Source organism: Oncorhynchus kisutch, linkage group LG21 (assembly GCF_002021735.2).
Source record: "Oncorhynchus kisutch isolate 150728-3 linkage group LG21, Okis_V2, whole genome shotgun sequence".
NCBI lineage: Eukaryota > Metazoa > Chordata > Actinopteri > Salmoniformes > Salmonidae > Oncorhynchus > Oncorhynchus kisutch.
Genome location: NC_034194.2, coordinates 28,548,360 through 28,568,918, shown reverse-complemented (window position 1 = coordinate 28,568,918; position 20,559 = coordinate 28,548,360). Strand labels below are relative to the sequence as shown.

General features: G+C 42.4%; 1 protein-coding gene across 5 annotated transcripts in view; it reads left to right on the top strand.

The window, feature by feature from the left end:
• Window positions 1-20,559, top strand: part of LOC109866319 (kelch-like protein 29) — a 385,773-nt gene that overhangs the window by 229,267 nt on the left and 135,947 nt on the right. For 3 of the 5 annotated variants that reach the window (XM_031800806.1, XM_031800805.1, XM_031800808.1), the window contains exon 4: window positions 6,945-7,101. In XM_031800806.1, coding sequence (XP_031656666.1) covers window positions 6,945-7,101 — 157 coding nt within the window. Of the gene's footprint in view, window positions 1-5,677; window positions 6,074-6,944; window positions 7,102-20,559 lie in introns of those variants that run through there. The other 2 variants (XM_020454929.2, XM_031800807.1) reach the window with 2 other exon arrangements.

Genomic DNA, 20,559 nt, shown 5'->3' with positions numbered 1-20,559 from the left:
TCACTAGCTTTAAGCACCAACTGTCAGAGCAGCTCACAGATTACTGCACCTGTACATAGCCCACCTATAATTTAGCCCAAACAACTACCTCTTTCCCAACTGTATTTAATTAATTTATTTATTTTGCTCCTTTGCACCCCATTATTTTTTATTTCTACTTTGCACATTCTTCCATTGCAAAACTACCATTCCAGTATTTTACTTGCTATATTGTATTTACTTTGCCATCATGGCCTTTTTTGCCTTTACCTCCCTTCTCACCTCATTTGCTCACATTGTATATAGACTTGTTTATACTGCATTATTGACTGTATGTTTGTTTTTACTCCATGTGTAACTCTGTGTCGTTTTATCTGTCGAACTGCTTTGCTTTATCTTGGCCAGGTCGCAATTGTAAATGAGAACTTGTTCTCAACTTGCCTACCTGGTTAAATAAAGGTAAAATAAAAAATAAAAAAATAAATAAAGTGAAATCTACAATAGGTTAGCTTCCTGACTTCTTCCCTCCATCCCTCTCTGAACTCTACCTCCATCCCATTATCCTTCCTGACCCCAAACCCTTTTAATCAACTCTCCCATCATGCAATCTGCTACCGCATTCAGGAGCAGACTTATTGATTTGGAGGCCCTGGGCAGAGGCCAGACTGTTGAAAGACTTGAAGATTGCTGTCCACCACTGCTCAAATCGAACTTAACCATGCTTGAAAAAATCTGACAGGAAGAATGGGGGAAAAAATCCCCAAATCCAGATGGACAAAGCTGATACAGACATACCCAAGACAACTCAAAGCTGATACAGACATACCCAAGACAACTCAAAGCTGATACAGACATACCCAAGACAACTCAAAGCTGATACAGACATACCCAAGACAACTCAAAGCTGTAATCGCAGCCAAAGGTGCTTTTACAAAGTATTGACTCAGGGCTGTGAATAATTATGTAAAATGTATATTTCTGTATTTCATTTTCAATACGTTTGCAAAAATGTGTAAAAACATGTTTTCACTTTGTCATTATGGGGTATTGTGTATAGATGGTTGAGATTGTTTTTTATTGAATCCATTTTGAATTCAGGCTGTGACACAACAATATGTGGAATAAGTCCAGGGGTATGAATACTTTCTGAAGGCACTGTACATGTCCTCTGCGACGATGGCAGTATTATCAGCAGCACCTGTCTTTTTACTAAAGAAATGTGTTACCTTTTTCTCTCTTGAAATGAAATCTTTCTTTCTTTTATTTTCTATGCCCCTCTCATTGATGCAGCTTCATTTCAATGAAAGTCACGTTTGCAATCATATCGCATGAAACAATTCATGGGATAATGTGAGGCCTGAGGCATTTGACTCTTCTGCATAATGGTAAGTCCGCCACAGGCCCCGTTGACACTCCTGCTCTCCTTATTCCACTAGACTCCAAACCTGCCTGCCGCCGCCACCACCCAACACACACAATCGAAACATCTGGTTCAATATTAATTCATGTGCAGCTTTACATATCTGATCGATTCCATCTCACACACATTTCCTCCCTGCTTAAAGAAGGGTTTATCACCCACTGCTCTTCACAAGAGGTGTGTGTGTGTGTGTGTGTGTGTGTGTGTGTGTGTGTGTGTGTGTGTGTGTGTGTGTGTGTGTGTGTGTGTGTGTGTGTGTGTGTGTGTGTGTGTGTGTGTGTGTGTGTGTGTGTGTGTGTGGAGATGCTAGATGCTGCCAAAGCACTACTGATAGTATTGATGTGTCAGTAGTACATGCACGTTAACGGCAGACAACTTCAATAAAGACTCAAACACTTGATCAGTGCATAGTCAAAGAAATCTGACAGGCCCGGTATGAGTCAGATAGAAGGCATTGAGATGTCAGAATGTTATCAGATGTCTGCTAGTCTAACACAAGAAGAAGAACAAGTCAAAAGAAGAATGAGGGACCATGGGTTAACGGGTATGGTCAGAATGATGAACTCTGCGCCTGTCCAGTTCAGACAGAGGAAAGTGAGATAGTTTAGAATGATATGAATAAGTAGAGTGTAATGGCTTAGGAGCAGGACAGACTCAGAGGTCAACAATTGACAATTTCTCATAGAGCGAGCGAGAGAGAGAACGATCGATTACTGTCATTGTGCGCTTTTGTCATCAGCATCATTACATCGACACATCAATCGCAAGTATTCACACCCGTGACTCAATACTTTGAAGAAGCACCTTTGGCTGCTTTGAGTTGTCTTGGGTATGTCTGTATCAGCTTTGCACATCTGGATTTGGGGTATTTTCTCCCATTCTTCCTGGCAGATTTTCTCAAGCTCTGTTAAGTTCTATGGGGAGCAGCGGAAGACAGCAATCTTCATGTCTTTCCACAGACTGGCCTCTGCCTGGGGCCTCCAAATCAATAAGTCTGCCCCTGAACATGGTAGCAGATTGCATGATGGGAGAGTTGATGAAATGGGTTTGGGGTCAGGAAGGATAATGGGATGGAGGTAGAGTTCAGAGAGGGAAGCTAGCCTATTGTATATTTCACTGTGAACAGCTGCCAATGTGAGTGTGTTAGACTTGGGTGGTATCCAGATGATCATACCTTCATACAGACCTTGTGCCATACCAGGATATTCAGTAATACTGGCACTGAACACAAAGGGCGCTATTTTCAAACCCCACTGAGCCTTTGTAATCCAAAGGTTATCAATGACAACTACATGTAAAACCCTATAGAGAATGCTAACTAAATGCTAACGAGCACATTGCAAACTGTTTATGCAGTCTCTGACCTAAAGTATTTGCTGGACAGACATCCCAGCTCATAAAGTTATACAAGTAACAAAATAAATGCCACTCATAGTTTGCTGCCTGCTCAAAATACATTTTAGACAGCAAGACTCTTGATCCATGAGGGAGATTCTGTGCTGTTACCAAGCAAAGCCTGATTTTGGAAGAAGCTAACCACTTAGTTAGATGGCTAACTAGCTACTAAATCGGCAAACCAAATGCATAACTGCAGAGAATTTAGCATATTTTAGACAGTTAACTTAATAGATATCTAGCTGGCAAACATTTAGAATTCCATACTGTAACTAGATCACCTGGCGTGCTGCACAACAGTGAGTGACTCACACAACTCCGGTCTCTCCTCATTGTGTGCTTGTAAACAAACACCATGTGACTGGGGACTACCAGTTAGCTTCACAATAAAAATGTGAAAGGTGAAATGAAGAATGTGATCATCTTTATCTCCTAATGGATTGTACAAGTTAACTGCGGGTATTTTCTTAAAAAGGATCTACAAATATTCAAATGTACTAAAAAACTTCAAATAAATTGTTTCAACGCTATTGATGGTATTGAAAAAACAGCCCATGGCTATTTCCAAATATCCCAGTGTATGGTATACCACCCTAGCCTAGTATTTGTGTGCATCGTGTGGTGTGTATGTGTGTGTCAAGGAAGGCTGGTGACCAGGTCTTTTCTATTAACTCAGAAGGCAGGCCGGGCTGAGGTGAGCCGGAGAATCAGAGTGTACTCTAGCCTCTCTGACCCTTTCTGTGGAGGCTAGTGCTGATGCTGGTGTGTGTGTGGTGTGTGTGGTGTGTGTGGTGTGTGTGGTGTGTGTGATGTGTGTGGTGTGTGTGTGTGTGTGTGTGTGTGTGTGTGTGTGTGTGTGTGTGTGTGTGTTGCCGTAGGGTCTGATGGTGGTTGACCCAAGGTTTCCATCAGGCTTTTGCTGTTCTGATAACGTCTCTCACTGTGGTAGAAAGAAAAAAGAAGATCCTATTGGATTTATGATCTATGTATGGCTCTATGTTTGGATAATGATGGCTCTACGTTTGGATGATGATGGCTCTAAGTTTGGATGATGATGGCTCTATGTTTGGATGATGATGGCTCTACATTTGGATGATGATGGCTCTACATTTGGATGATGATGGCTCTACATTTGGATGATGATGGCTCTACATTTGGATGATGATGGCTCTATGTTTGGATGATGATGGCTCTATGTTTGGATGATGATGGCTCTACATTTGGATGATGATGGCTCTACATTTGGATGATGATGGCTCTACATTTGGATGATGATGGCTCTACATTTGGATGATGATGGCTCTACATTTGGATGATGATGGCTCTACATTTGGATGATGATGGCTCTATGTTTGGATGATGATGGCTCTACATTTGGATGATGGCTCTATGTTTGGATTATTTTTTAATTTCACCTTTATTTAACCAGGTAGGCAAGTTGAGAACAAGTTCACATTTACAATCGCGACCTGGCCAAGATAAAGCAAAGCAGTTCGACAGATACAACGACACAGAGTTACACATGGAGTAAAACAAACATACAGTCAATAATACAGTATAAACAAGTCTATATACAATGTGAGCAAATGAGGTGAGAAGGGAGGTAAAGGCAAAAAAGGCCATGGTGGCAAAGTAAATACAATATAGCAAGTAAAACACTGGAATGGTAGTTTTGCAATGGAAGAATGTGCAAGGTAGAAATAAAAATAATGGGGTGCAAAGGAGCAAAATAAATACATTCATTAAATACAGTTGGGAAAGAGGTAGTTGTTTGTGCTAAATTATAGGTGGGCTATGTACAGGTGCAGTAATCTGTGAGCTGCTCTGACAGTTGGTGCTTAAAGCTAGTGAGGGAGATAAGTGTTTCCAGTTTCAGAGATTTTTGTAGTTCGTTCCAGTCATTGGCAGCAGAGAACTGGAAGGAGAGGCGGCCAAAGAAAGAATTGGTTTTGGGGGTGACTATGATGATGATGATGGCTCTATGTTTGGATGATGATGGCTCTACGTTTGGATTCCGCAAAGGGGAATGTTTTTATTCTACTCTACCATTTGTAAAGCAAATTATGCTTCATGATTAATAACAGCTAGACTCTGATTATGTGGCTACACAATTTTAATAAGCGCCTATGTTCAAAACCATACCAACTTTTAATTGCCTTTGATTGCACATTGCAAGGTATAATTGAGAATTTGAGTGAATAGGTCTGTGGGGTGGTACATTAAGAGTAAGGACCCTTTAGAAAGTGACTAGGATGTGGATTTTGATCCCGCCTTTATGAGGCTATAATCAGCATCAGTCACCAGTTAGTACACTCTCCTTAACTCCTTTACCCCATTTACATTGATTCACCTTGCTCTTAGGCCCTGTCACATAAGAGTATACATGTGTGTGTGTGCACCGCGTATGAGTGTGTGTGTGCACGTATGTGTGTGTGTATGCACACATCTGTGTCTGTGTGCACATGTGCTACAGAACGACTGATCTGGATTTTTTTTTAGGGCCGATACCGATTCAGTGTAATTACATTTGAACATTTGTTGACAACATTTCCCAGAGAAAACCATGTAGGCATTAATGAATAATAAAAAATAAAAAATACAAACAATACATTTCACTGTTTTACCAATCTAACTACTACAACATAATGGTAATAATTGTATTTGAATGTTTAATATCTTGATAAACTGGGTAAATCAAGAGGGCATAGGCCTAATCACAATACAATACATATTCTATAAGAGTGTGTGATTTCAGTGGAGTCTTTAGTGCTACAGATGACAAACAATATGTTGTCCATACATTTGGGATTGATTGTATTAGCCTACGGCAGCCTTATCACTTCTTTCATAAAAAGGTGCGATGTCTCTTTAAAACGTCAAGACTGGCGCAGCCACAGACGTCACTCAAGACAGACATGCAACAGTTTGTCGAAATAGAAAGAACAGTCATTTAACCTAGTGAACGTTTTTGGAGACACCCAGCTTGCTTGACATATTATAACTAATCACGTTTTAGAGTAGTGAACTGACGTTAGCTTCAGTTGTAAACTAGTTTGCAAAGTTAGCTTTCTGTGATTGAATGTTAGCCTATTTTGCTAGCTACTTAGCTAGCTAGCTACTGGTATCTTTTGTTTTGTGAAGTGCTATAGACCGTAGCTATATGAATATTGTTTTGCCGTACAGTAAATGGATTTAATGCAGCATGAGTGGGTAGCTAACAAGATGCATTCCAGACAGAGGTTAATCCAGTCGCCGGATTGCGACAGTTTGATACAAGAGGCAAGTGCGCTCGCGTTACATAGCTAGCTACTTGGTGACATGGCTGCCCTGCTAACTTGGGGACATGGCTGCCCTGCTAACTTGGGGACATGGCTGCCCTGCTAACTTGGGGACATGGCTGCCCTGCTAACTTGGGGACATGGCTGCCCTGCTAACTTGGGGACATGGCTGCCCTGCTAACTTGGGGACATGGCTGCCCTGCTAACTTGGGGACATGGCTGCCCTGCTAACTTGGGGACATGGCTGCCCTGCTAACTTGGGGACATGGCTGCCCTGCTAACTTGGGTACATGGCTGCCCTGCTAACTTGGGTACATGGCTGCCCTGCTAACTTGGGGACATGGCTGCCCTGCTAACTTGGGGACATGGCTGCCCTGCTACCTGGGGACATGGCTTTCCGTACCATGTTCTCTAGTGTGTGCATATAGATGGGTTAGTGAATCATACAGGACAAGACATCGCTCAAGGCTTTGATTTTAGAACAGAGAAGGAGTTGGTCTAGACCACGCTACGAGAAGCTTTGACTATTTGACATGTGCCAAGTACTTGTCTTCAGATATTAAAATAGTAAATGACGTGATCGTCTGTTTGCAAAACTTGCTGACAAACGAGTCAACATTTTCTTAACTAAAACTATATTCGGCTGTTCCATAAATGTTTCGGTGTAACAGCCCAAGAACAGCCCCTTCATCTCTGTATCTCTTGTCTATCAGGCCTGATGTTTGTTTGTATCGTTCTCTAAGCTGCGTTGTTTATCAACTGTCAGTTAAAGGCTGATAGATGGACTTCTTAATCTCTCTCTCGCTGTTATCCAGGTGTCAGAGATGGTTTGGTCCTACTGTTTCGTCATGTTTTTCTCTCCTCTCTCCCAGGTGTCAGGTGGGTCTCCAGGGGAGAGAGAGAGCCAGGCTCCAGGTCTGCTGTTAGCGCCAGGGGTGAAGTGGGGACAGACGCCCATCAACCAGCTCACACCCTGGGAGACGGAAGAACCCCCTGCCAAACAGCAGCACAGAGATGGTGAATCCACAGGTACTGACACGCATGCATATGCAACACATGAATATGCAACGTGTGCACACACAGTCCTATACTGTACTAATCATGGCAATCATAGTCTTTATTGTAATATTTTCCAATTTAAACAAATAATCTATTTGAAGTAACTATTTCCATAGCGTAAATGAGTATGAGAATAAAACAGACAAGAATGCCAGTAATGGATTAATTTTAGGAGCTGTGGAAGTTTAACTCCTATCGTAATTGGTTACGTTTAGGAGCTGTGGAAGTTTAACTCTTCCACAGTAGTATTGAAGTGAGTATAATAGTATTGAAGTGAGCCTCCCGCTCATGGAGAACAGGTATAATTTAAGAATAATACACAATGGTACAGCCACTGCACTCATTCCTCTGGAGCCTCTCATAACACAGGCACACTGAGGCAAACTACACTATGAAAATAATATACTATGAATACAGTATTGAACAATGTATTCAAGAAACACAATAAATATTGTATAGTTCCATAGCAAATATCCAGTTTCCACATTCCTGTAGCGAGAAAAACAATGAATACTTTATATTCAAGCAATACTCATTATATACAGTACAACACTGTATACATCAACATAATGTAGCAAGCAATGCAACATGTGGTGCAGGGTTCCCCAACTGGTGGTCCACGGGTGGGTTTTATTTGCTCCCACGTTTCCTGAGCAAAACAATCTATTTTTTCTATTTTTTATTGTTGGACATAAAAGACTGTTAAAAACACTAGGATATCAGTTTTGAGTGACTTACATTTTGGAAATCTGTTCCCAAATATTCCCACGCATAATGGAGAGATGTGATCATATACAAATAAAAGCAAGTTTTTTTTTTTTTTTTTCCGTCAAATATTTTGTCTGTTTGGGCATCTTGTGGTCAATTTGACTTCTACATATTATTTTGAATTATGTTCAACCATCCGCTCAAGAAAAAATAGTCCGACAGCTGAATTTAGTTGATGATCCCTGATGTAGTTTGTGTTATTACAGCCACACCATGAATACTACTTGAGTAGAGTCCGACGTACTGTGACTTAACATGGAACTCTAATTTGACTAATTATCTGCTAACCATAATTCAGTCTCAGTAAAGATTTAATTAGATCAGTTGATTAATAATTAACCTGTCACAGACAATGATTACATAAACACACAGAAGTAATACATTTAATGGAAAATACGTTTTTTATTGCCAGTGCAGCCTTTGCCACTACTAAATGTAATTCTCAAAAACACCTCAACTTATTTTCACTGGAAAAGTATTCATCTCTGCTCTTCTAATCAAGTTTTATTTGTCACATGCGGCGAATACAACAGGTGTACACTTAACTGTGAAATGCTCGCTTAATAGCCCTTCCCAGGGATGCAGAGTTAAAAAGTAACACAAGGAATAAAATACATTGGAGCTAAACTCAGCAAAAAAAGAAACGTCCCCTTTTCAGGACCCTGTTATTCAAAGATAATTCGTAAATATCCAAATAACTTCACAGATCTTCATTGTAAAGGGTTTAAACACTGTTTCCCATGCTTGTTCAAAGAACCATGAACAATTAATGAACATGCACCTGTGGAATGGTCGTTAATACACTACCATCTTACAGACGGTAGGCAATTAAGGTCACAGTTATGAACAGTTAGGACACTAAAGAGGCCTTTCTACTGACTCTGAAAAACACCAAAAGAAAGATGCTCAGGGTCCCTGCTCATCTGCGTGAAGGTGCCTTGGGCATGCTGCAAGGAGGCATGAGGACTGCAGATTTGGCCAGGACAATAAATTGCAATGTCCGTATTGTGCGACGCCTAGGACAGTGCTACAGGGAGACAGGACGGACAGCTGATCGTCCTCGCAGTGGCAGACCACGTGTAACAATACCTGCACAGGATCGGTACATCCGAACATCACACCTACGGGACAGGTACAGGATGGCAACTACAACTGCCTGAGTTACACCAGGAACGCACAATCCCTCCATCAGTGCTCAGACTATCCACAATAGGCTTAGGGAGGCTGGACTGAGGGCTTGTAGGCCTGTTGTAAGGCAGGTCCTCACCAGACATCACTGGCAACAACGTCGCCTATGGGCACAAACCCACCGTCGCTGGACCAGACAGGACTGGCAAAAAGTGCTCTTCACTGACGAGTTGCGGTTTTGTCTCACCAGGGGTGATAGTCGAATTTGCATTTATCGTCAAAGAAATTACCGTTACACTGGGACCTGTTGGATTGGAGGGTGAGGGCTAGGGCCATCCCCCCACCACACAGAAATGTCCGGGAACTTGCAGGTGCCTTGGTGGAAGAGTAGGGTAACATCTCACAGCAAGAACTGGCAAATCTGGTGCAGTCCATGAGGAGGAGATACACTGCAGTACTTAATGCAGTTTGTGGCCACACCAGATACTGACTGTTACTTTTGATTTTGACCCCCACTTTGTTTAGGGACACATTATTCCATTTCTGTTAGTCACATCTTTGGAACTTGTTCAGTTTGTCTGTTGTTGAATCTTATGTTCATACAAATATTTACACACGTTAATTTTGCTGAAAATAAACACACTTGACAGACGTTTATTTTTTTGCTGAATTTATATACAGTGCATTCGGTGTTCAGACCCCTTCACTTTTTCTACATTTTGTTAGGTTACAGCCTTATTCTAAAATTGGTTCAATCGTTTTTTCCTCAACAATCTACACACAGTGGTTTGTAGACATTTTTGCTAATTTATAAAATTAAAAATTAAAAATCATATTTACATACACTACCGTTCAAAAGTTTGGGGTCACTTAGAAATGTCCTTGTTTTTGAAAGAAAAGCACAAAAAAATTGTCCATTAAAATAACATCAAATTGATCAGAAACAGTGTAAATGTTGTAAATGACTATTATAGCTGGAAACGGCAGATTTTTTTTAAAATGGAATATCTACATTGACGTACAGAGGCCCATTATGGCACGTTGTGTTAGCTAATCCAAGTTTATCATTTTAAAAGGCTAATTGATCACTAGAAAACCCTTTTGCAAATATGTTAGCACAGCTGAAAGCTGTTCTGATTTTAAAGAAGCAATAAAACTGGCATTTAGACTAGTTGAGTATCTGGAGCAAAAATGTCTACACTGTATTTCTGATCAATTTGATGTTATTTTAATGGACAAAACATTTGCTTTTCTTTCAAAAGCAAGGACATATCTAAGTGACTCCAAACTTTTGAACGGTAGTGTTAAGTGTTCAGACCCTTTACTCAGTACTTTGTTGAAGCACCTTAGGCAGTGATTACAGCCTTGGGTCTTCTCGGGTATGACGCTACAAGCTTGGCACACCTGCAATTGGTGAGTTTCTTACATTGTTCTCTGCAGATCCTCTCAAGCCCTGTCAGGTTGGACATTCAGAGACTTCCCGAAGCTGTTCCTGTGTTGTCTTGGCTGTGTGCTTAGGGACGTTGTCCTGTTGGAAAGTGAACCTTTGTCCCGGTCTGAGGTCCTGAGTGTTCTGGAGCCGATTTTTTTTATCAAGGTTCTCTGTACTTTGCTCTGTTCATCTTTCCCTCGATCCTGACTAGTCTCCCAGTCCCTGCCGCTGAAAAACATCCTCACAGCATGATGCTGCCACCACCATGCTTCACCGTAGGGATGGTATTGGCCAGGTGATGAGCGGTGCCTGGTTTCCTCCAGACATGACGCTCAGCATTTTAGGCAAAAGAGTTCTCTTGGTTTCATCAGACCAGAGAATCATGTTTCTCATGGTCTGAGTCTTTAGGTGCCTTTTGGCAAACTCCAATCGGGCTGTCATGTGCCTTTTTACTGAGGAGTGGCTTCTGTCTGTCCACTACCATAAATGCCTGATTGGTGGAGAGATGGTTGTCCTTCTGGAAGGTTCTCCCATCTCCACAGAGGAACTCTAGAGCTCTGTCAGTGACCATCGGGTTCTTGGTCACCTCCCTGACCAAGGCCCTTTTCCATAGATTTCTCAGTTTGGCCCGGGCGGCCAGCTCTAGGATGAGTCTAGGTGGTTCCAAACCTTTTCCATTTAAATAATTTTGGAAGCTACTGTGTTCTTGGGGACCTTCAAATCTGCAGACATTTTTTGGTACCCTTCTCCCGATCTGTGCCTCGACACAATCCTGTCTCGGAGCTCTATGGACAATTCCTTCGACCTCATGGCTTGGTTTTTGCTCTGGCATGCACTGTCAACTGTGGGACCTTATATAGACAGGTGGGTTTCTGACCCATATCATGTTCAGTCAGTTGAATTTACCACAGGTAAAACATCTCATGGATGGTCAATGGAAACAGGATGCACCTAAGCTCAATTTCGAGTGTCATTGCGAAGGGTTTGAATACTTACGTAAGGAAATTCTGTTGTTTTTAATAAAAGTGCCAAACTTTATGGGGTGTTGTGTGTCGTTTGAGGAAAAAAACTAACATTTGATCAATTTTAGAATAAGGATGTAATGTAGCAAAAGGTGGAAAAGGTGAAGGGATCTGAATACTTTCTGAATGCACTGTACAGGGAGTACCAGATCGATGTGTAAGGGTATGATGTATTTGAGGTAGATATGGATGTGAAGGCATGGTAAAGTGACTAGGCATCTGGATGGATAATTAATAAGAGTTAAATAGCAGCACCACTTGTCTGTTTGAGAGTGCCACTAGAAAATGAATTTGACCAAAGCTTTTGCACCACTATAAGGCTAGTTTATCCAACTCATCACTGAGGATACTGGCGGTGTAGAGTCAGAGCAGTGCTCTCTGTCCCCTTGTGTGTTCCCTAGGGAGTATAGAGGTGGCTATATAGAGGTGGCTGAATGGTCCATGGAGCCCTGTGGTATTAGTATTGTATTTAGATGACGGAGGCTTTGCACCCAGCCACAAGCACGGAGTGACACACACAAGCTCCTACCACGGAGTGAGATGTCACCCATACAGAATGCTGCTGCATATGACAATCAGTCAGGGCTTGACATTAACTTTTAGTAGTATTGATTTTATCGTCCGAAAGCTCAATGGTGTGCAGGCTTTTTGTCCAATCCTGTTCAAACACACCAGTCGGCTTTTATTTATAAATAAATTACAATGGGGTGTGTTCGAGAAGGGCTGGAGGAAAAGCCTGCACGCCCAGTAGCTCTCCTGGACTCTCCAGGATGTGTTAGCCACCCTGCACCATTACAATTACAACCAAATACTTTCTTTCTAAAATTTCATTCAATGAACTAGGGATCATATGGCTAAGGTGGGCGAGGTAGCTAACTAAGATGTTTATCTATTTGTAAGGTTAAAATATTCCGTGTTCAGGGGTGATCTTGACAGAATAGGGGTTACTTGTCAAAGAGTACATATCTTAATTTTTAACTGTCAGAATACCATGGCCACTATTTAATAGAGGAGAATCCTATCCAATTGTGAGCGCTTGAGACTGTGAAGTTGCTGGATATTGATGGGAACTGGAACACACTGTCGATCCAGAGCATCCCAAACATGCTCAATGGTTGATATGGCTGAGTATGCAGGCCAAGGAAGTATTGGGACATACGGCCGCGCATTATCATGCTGAGAATTGCCATAGATAAAATGCAATTGTGTTCGTTGTTTGTAGCTTATGCCTGCCCATACCATAAGCCCACCGCCACCATGGGGCATTCTGTTCACAACGTTGACATCAGCAAACTGCTCGCCCACACAACGCCATGCACGTGCTCTGCGTTTGTGAGGACTATTGGACTTAGTGCCAAATTCTCTAAAACGACGTTGGTAGAGAAATTAACATTACATTTATTGGCAACAGATCTGCTAGACATTCCTGCTGTCAGCATGCTAATTGCACAGTCCCTCAAATCTTGAGACCTCTGTGGCATTGTTCTGTTACACAACTGCACATTTTAGTGGCCTTTTGTCCTCAAGTCAATAAGTCATCATTTTAGTCAAAGTATGATTTATTTGGACTTGAACAGGGAAATCCTTTGTATTATTCCGCATCTATGCCGAGTGTTTACTGATAATAAATGGCTATACATATCTTGTGAGGGCTTTAGTTCATTTGGAAGCACCTATAAAACATTTACATGTCTGGGCTCATTACTTCCCATTTACAACCTGGTGCTACGGCTTACTGCTGTTAGTAATGCACCTCGTTCGATCTGGAGCTGTTAGATGGGCTGACAGTGAAGCGGTGAGTAAGAAAATAGCTAATATCATTCTGATGAACAACTGACGTTCACTTGTCTACAGTAAGCAGCCTGGCAACGCACACCTTAGCCGAACGACTTATCAGGTGCTCACTTCATGGTTAACGTCAACTAGCTAACATTACCTGAATAGCTAGCTGGTGACATCAAAAGTAGATGAAGATGTGGATAGGTGAAACGTCAACACCGCTGGGATACATAGTAGTTATGTACGGCAGCGCTACTATAACGTTAGCAGCAAGAGTAGGCCTATGGGTCACTAACAAGTTTGGCTGGCTGGCTAGCTATAGTATAGGTAACACTGCAGTGAAGTAAATGCATATAAAGCAGTCAAGTTCATATATATATATATATATACAGTGGGGAGAACAAGTATTTGATACACTGCCGGTTTTGCAGGTTTTCCTACTTACAAAGCATGTAGAGGTCTAATTTTTATCACAGGTACACGTCAACTGTGAAAGACGAAATCTAAAACAAAAATCCAGAAAATCACACTGATTTTTAAGTAATTAATTTGAATTTTATTGCATGACATAAGTATTTGATCACCTACCAACCAGTAAGAAAACCAACCTGTTAGTTTTTCTTTAAGAAGCCCTCCTGTTCTCTACTTATTACCTGTGTTAACTGCACCTGTTTGAACTCATTACCTGTATAAAACCCACCTGTGTAAGGACATCAGGGATAAAATTGTAGACCTCCACAAGGCTGGGATGGGCTACAGGACAATAGGCAAGCAGCTTGGTGAGAAGGCAATAACTGTTGGTGCAATTATTAGAAAATGGAAGAAGTTCAAGTTGACGGTCACCCTCGTTCTGGGGCTCCATGCAAGATCTCACCTCGTGGGGCATCAATGATCATGAGGAAGGTGAGGGATCAGCCCAGAACTACACGGCAGGACCTGGTCAATGACCTGAAGAGAGCTGGGACCACAGTCTCAAAGAAAACCATTAGTAACACACTACGCTGTCATGGATTAAAATCCTGCAGCGCACGCAAGGTCCCCCTGCTCAAGCCAGCGCATGTCCAGGCCCGTCTAAAGTTTGCCAATGACCATCTGGATGATCCAGAGGAGGAATGGGAGAAGGTCATGTAGTCTGATGAGACAAAAATAGAGCTTTTTGGTCAAAACTCCACTCGCCATGTTTGGAGGAAGAAGGATGAGTACAACCCCAAGAACACCATCACAACCGTGAAGCATGGAGGTGGAAACATAATTCTTTGGGGATGCTTTTCTGCAAAGGGGACAGGACGACTGCACCATATTGAGGGGAGGATGGATGGGGCCATGTATCGCGAGATCTTGGCCAACAACCTCCTTCCCTCAGTAAGAGCATTGAAGAAACACACAGCCAGGGCAACCTAAGGAGTGGCTCCGTAAGAAGCATCTCAAGGTCCTGGAGTGGCCTAGCCAGTCTCCAGACCTGAACCCAATAGAAAATCTTTGGAGGGAGCTGAAACTCCGTATTGCCCAGCAACAGCCCCGAAACCTGAAGGATCTAGGATCTGTAGAAGGTCTTTATGGAGGAGTAGGCCACAATCCCTGCTGCAGTGTGTGCAAAGTACTACAGGAAACGTATGATCTCTGTAATTGCAAACAAAGGTTTCTGTACCAAATATTAAGTTCTGCTTTTCTGATGTATCAAATACTTATGTCATGCAATAAAATGCAAATTAATTACTTAAAAATCATACAATGTGATTTTCTGGATTTTAGTTTTTTAAATTATTATTATAATTTTTTTTTACCTTTTATTTAACTAGGCAAGTCAGTTAAGAACAAATTCTTATTTTCAATGACTGCCTAGGGTTAACTGCCTGTTCAAGGGCAGAACGACAGATTTGTACCTTGCCAGCTCGGGGGTTTGAACTTGCAACCTTCCGGTTACGAGTCCAACGCTCTAACCACTAGGCTACCCTGCCGCCCCATTCCGTCTCTCACGTTCGAAGTGTACCTATGATAAAAATTACAGACCTCTACATGCTTTGTAAGTAGGAAAATCTGCAAAATCGGCAGTGTATCAAATACTTGTTCTCCCCACTGTGTATATAATAGTAGAATTACATGATATGCGTACATTTGTAAGATGTGTATATACATTTGAGTAATTTAGCCATAGTGACTTACAGGAGCAATTAGGGGCTAAGCGCCTTGCTCAAGGGCACGTCAACAGATTTTTCACCTACTGTAGTCAGCTTGGGGATTCCAACCAGTGACCTTTTGGTTAATAGCATAAGGCAAAGCATTTGGTTTAAAGTATGATTCTTTATTTGACCAAGTGACAGCCTTAGTCTAACCGGCTCATGAAAACAATATTCAAGATATTGGGCTATTTTGTTAGTAGCTAGCTATATTGTTAGAAAGTTATTGGTACACATTCTAACTAGTGTCCATCGTTGATAAAGACAATAGTTGCTTTCCTTGGCTCCAACTTGTGGAGATACTTGTAAACATTACAGCTCGGTCATTCCAGCTATTGTTAGTTGGTGAGCCAGGTAGCAAACAAATTAATGACATTTTGAGTACAGTAGCTTGCTACTAACTACATAACCTTTACTATTCAGATAATTAGGTTATCAGAAAAACAGCTGAATGGTAGCTAGCTAGCATAGTTATAGGTACTCTTGGAACCAATTATCCACAGTTGCTAATAGTTACTGGTAGCTGTGCTCCGTAGCGATTAGCTACCCTGGCTGTTTGGTTTGTTTACAAATCACGGAGTGTGACCTGTGCCAGAGACGGTATGGGCTGTGCAAACCAATGAGGGTGGAGATGTGCACGCCTGATTAATCAATATTTATAAGGAGCCATATGTCAGTGTTCAGAGGGTGGAACTAAACGCGCATTGCTGCACTAGGACAGGAATTGGGTAGAAATAGTGGTGGCCACTTACTCTGGAGGGTGTCTTTTTAAACCTTTTAATGAGCTTTACTGCAAGAGGATGTTGGCAATCGCTAATGAGTTCCATCTTGTTACTTCAGTATACACAGTGTACAAAACATTAGGAACACCTTCCTAATATTGAGTTGCAAGCCATTTTGCCCTCAGAACAGCCTCAATTCGTCGGGGCGTGGACTCTACAAGGTGTCAAGTGGTCCCCATGTTGACTCCAATACTTCCCACAGTTGTCTGGTTGGCTGGTAGTGGAACTCTATTCCGACTAGCTCATTCCATCTCATCCCACAGATGCTTAATTGGATTGAGATCTGGTGACTGGGCAGGCCGCTGCAGGAAACCTAATTCACTGTTATGTTTGTGGAACCATTCCTGGACAATCCTAGCCTGATAAAATAAATCAATTTGCAGATGGATACACTCCAGCAATGAAGGGATGCATGTGATTGGCAATGATGTTCAGATATCCTGTGGCATACAAACGTTGCTCCACTTTTATAAGGGGCTCAATGTGGGCCATGAAAACACACCCCACACCACCACCACCTGCCTACAATGTTGACACGCGGTATAATGGATGCATGTACTCATGTGTTTTTCTTCGTATCTTAGTCTTCCCATCAGTATGCAACAACAGGAACTGGGATTTATCCAACCAGGGGATGTTTTTTCCAATTCTCCAATGTCCGGCGTTTTCGTTCCTTAGCCCACTGCAATCGCAGTTTCTTGTTTTTTGCTGAAAGAAGTGGAACTTTGTAAGGTCGTCAACTGACATACCACATTCGTGTCAAGGTACGACGAGTTGTGCCTTCTTTTATTGGTCTTTGGGCACCAATGCTGTAATGGACTGTCAGTTGATTAACTGTAGCCTGTTTGTTGCTCTGCACAATTCGTGTCAGCCTCCTTTGGCCTCTCATCAATTAACTGTTTTCGACCACTGGCCTGCCGTTGGCTGGATGTCCTTTGGGTGGTGGACCATTCTTGATACACACAGGAAACTGTGGAGTGCAAAAAACCTAGCAGCATAGCAGTTCTTGACACACACGAACCTGGCACTTACTACAATACCCGGTTCAAAGGCATTTCAATATGTTGTCTTGCCCATTCACCCTCTTGATTGGCACACATACACAATCTGTCTTAATTGTCTCAAGGCTAAAAGTCCTTCTTTAACCATTCTCCTCCACTTCATCTACACTGAACAAAAATATGAATTCAATACAGTTGATCAGGCTGTTGATTGTGGCCTGTGGAATGTTGTCCCACATTCCAGTGGCTGTGCGAAGTTGCTGGATATTGCCGGGAACTGGAACACTCTGTTGAACACATCGATCCAGGGCATCCCACACATGCTCAATGGGTGACATGTCTGGTGAGTATGCAGGCCATGGAAAAACTGGGACATCTTCAGTTTCCAGTTATGTACAGATCCTTGCGACATGGGGCTGTGCATTATCATGCTGAAACATGAGTTGATGGCTGCGGATGAATGGCACAACAGTGGGCCTCAGGTTCTCGTCACGGTATCTCTGTAACTCTGTGCATTCAAATTACATGTTGATTAAAACTTCTTGCGACTCTCAAACCCGGATCCGGGAGCGTAATCATCGCCTCAAACTAATTAGCATAACGCAGCGGACATAAATATCCCTAGAAAATCTTCCTATTCATGAAAATCACAAATGAAATATATTGAGACACTGTCATCTCAGATTTTCAAAATATGCTTTACAGCCAACGCTAGACAAGCATTTGTGTAAGTTTATCATAACCTAGCATAGCATTATGCCCTGCTAACAGCAGGCAACATATTCACGAAAATAAGAAAAGCAATCAAATTAAATAATTTACCTTTTGAAGAACTTCGGATGTTTTCACTCAGACTCCCAGTTAGATAGCAAATGTTCCTTTTTTCCAAAAATATTATTTTTGTAGGCGAAATGGCTCCCGTTTGTTCTTCACGTTTGGCTGAGAAATCGACCGGAAAATGGTCACTACAATGCCGAACTTATTTCCAAATTAGCTCCATAATATCGACAGAAACATGGCAAACGTTGTTTAGAATCAATCCTCAAGGTCTTTTTCACATATCTATTCGATAATATATCCGTCGGGACAATTGGTTTCTCAGAAGCGATTGGAAAAATGGTTACTTCTGTACTTTACGCAAGATTTTCTGCAGGAGCCATCATGTGACCACTTGCTCAATGTGGTCTCTTACGGCTATTCTTCAACATAAATGCGTAAAAAGACTTCACAATGCTGTAGACACCTTGGGGAATACGTAGAAAGCGTAAGCTTATTCGTAGCCCATTCACAGCCATATAAGGAGTCATTGGCATGCAGCGCTTTTAAAAAATGGGGCACTTCCTGATTGGATTTTTATCTGGGTTTGGCCTGTAACATCAGTTCTGTTGCACTCACAGACAATATCTTTGCAGTTTTGGAAACATGAGTGTTTTCTATTCAAAGCTGTCAATTATATGCATAGTCGAGCATCTTGTCGTGACAAAATATCCCGTTTAAAACGGGAACGTTTTTTATCCAAAAATGAAAATACTGCCCCCTAGTCACAAGGTTAAAAGGCCATTGTGTTCGCTGTTGGTTAAGACGCTGAACTGCAGTCAGGTTAAGACCATGGTGTGGACGACGAGCATGCAGATGAGCTTTCCTGAGACGGTTTCTGACAGTTGTTGCAGAAATGATTCGGTTGTGCAATAATGGTAACATCAATCATGAATAATTAATTAGCAGAATACAATCAAGAGGGAGCGATGCTCCCACAACCATGCCCTCTCCGTCAGTCCCTTTTAGTCCTGCTCTGAGACGTCTTTCTGACCATCTCTTCAGGAATGAGTCCAAAAGCACCAAGGCCTCCTGGCCACAAGGTGACGCTGTGCTGCTGTGGATGGCTGCTGTACTGCACACTACTAATCCTTTCTTCATAACGGAAAAGTCTTTGGGCAAGGACATCCCCAGCTCAGCTAAAACCTATTGACAACTGCATGCTGTTTTCAAGGGATTGTTTAATAAATGTTAACTATTTGGCCGCGATTTCATCACCTCTTGAGACGCATAGATCATAACTACAAATATCAAATCAAATGTATTTATATAGCCCTTCGTACATCAGCTGATATCTCAAAGTGCTGTACAGAAACCCAGCCTAAAACACCAAACAGCAAGCAATGCAGATGTAGAAGCACGGTGGCTAGGAAAAACTCCCTAGAAAGGCCAAAACCTAGGAAGAAACCTAGAGAGCAATCAGGCTATGTGGGGTGGCCAGTCCTCTTCTGGCTGTGCCGGGTGGAGATTATAACAGAACATGGCCAAGATGTTCAAATGTTCATAAATGTCCAGCATGGTCAAATAATAATAAGGCAGAACAGTTGAAACTGGAGCAGCTGCATGGCCAGGTGGACTGGGGACAGCAAGGAGTCATCATGTCAGGTAGTCCTGAGGCATGGTCCTAGGGCTCAGGTCCTCCGAGAGAGCGAAAGAGAGAATTAGAGAGAACACTTAAATTCACACAGGACACCGAATAGCACAGGAGAAGTACTCCAGATATAACAAACTGACCCTAGCCCCCCGACGCATAAACTACTGCAGCATAAATACTGGCGGCTGAGACAGGAGGGGTCAGGAGACACTGTGGCCCCATCCGATGACAGCCCCGGACAGGGCCAAACAGGAAGGATATAACCCCACCCACTTTGCCAAAGCACAGCCCCCACACCACTAGAGGGATATCTTCAACCACCAACTTACCATCCTGAGACGAGGCCGAGTATAGCCCACAAAGATCTCCGCCACGGCACAACCCAAGGGGGGGCGCCAATCCAGACAGGAAGATCACATCAGTGACTCAACCCACTCAAGTGACGCACCCCTCCTAGGGACAGTATGAAAGAGCCCTAGTAAGCCAGTGACTCAGCCCCTATAATAGGGTTAGAGGCAGAGAATCCCAGTGGAAAGAGGGGAACTGGCCAGGCAGAGACCGCAAGGGCGGTTTGTTGCTCCAGAGCCTTTCCTTTCACCTTCACACTCCTGGGCCAGACTACACTCAATCATATGACCCACTGAAGAGATGAGTCTTCAGTAAAGACTTAACGGTTGAGACCGAGTTTGCGTCTCTCACATGGGTAGGCAGACCATTCCATAAAAATGGAGCTCTATAAGAGAAAGCCCTGCCTCCAGCTGTTTGCTTAGAAATTCTAGGGACAATTAGGAGGCCTGCGTCTTGAGACCGTAGCGTACGTGTAGGTATGTTTATTTATTTATTTATTTATTTTACCTTTATTTAACCAGGTAGGCAAGTTGAGAACAAGTTCTCATTTACAATTGCGACCTGGCCAAGATAAAGCAAAG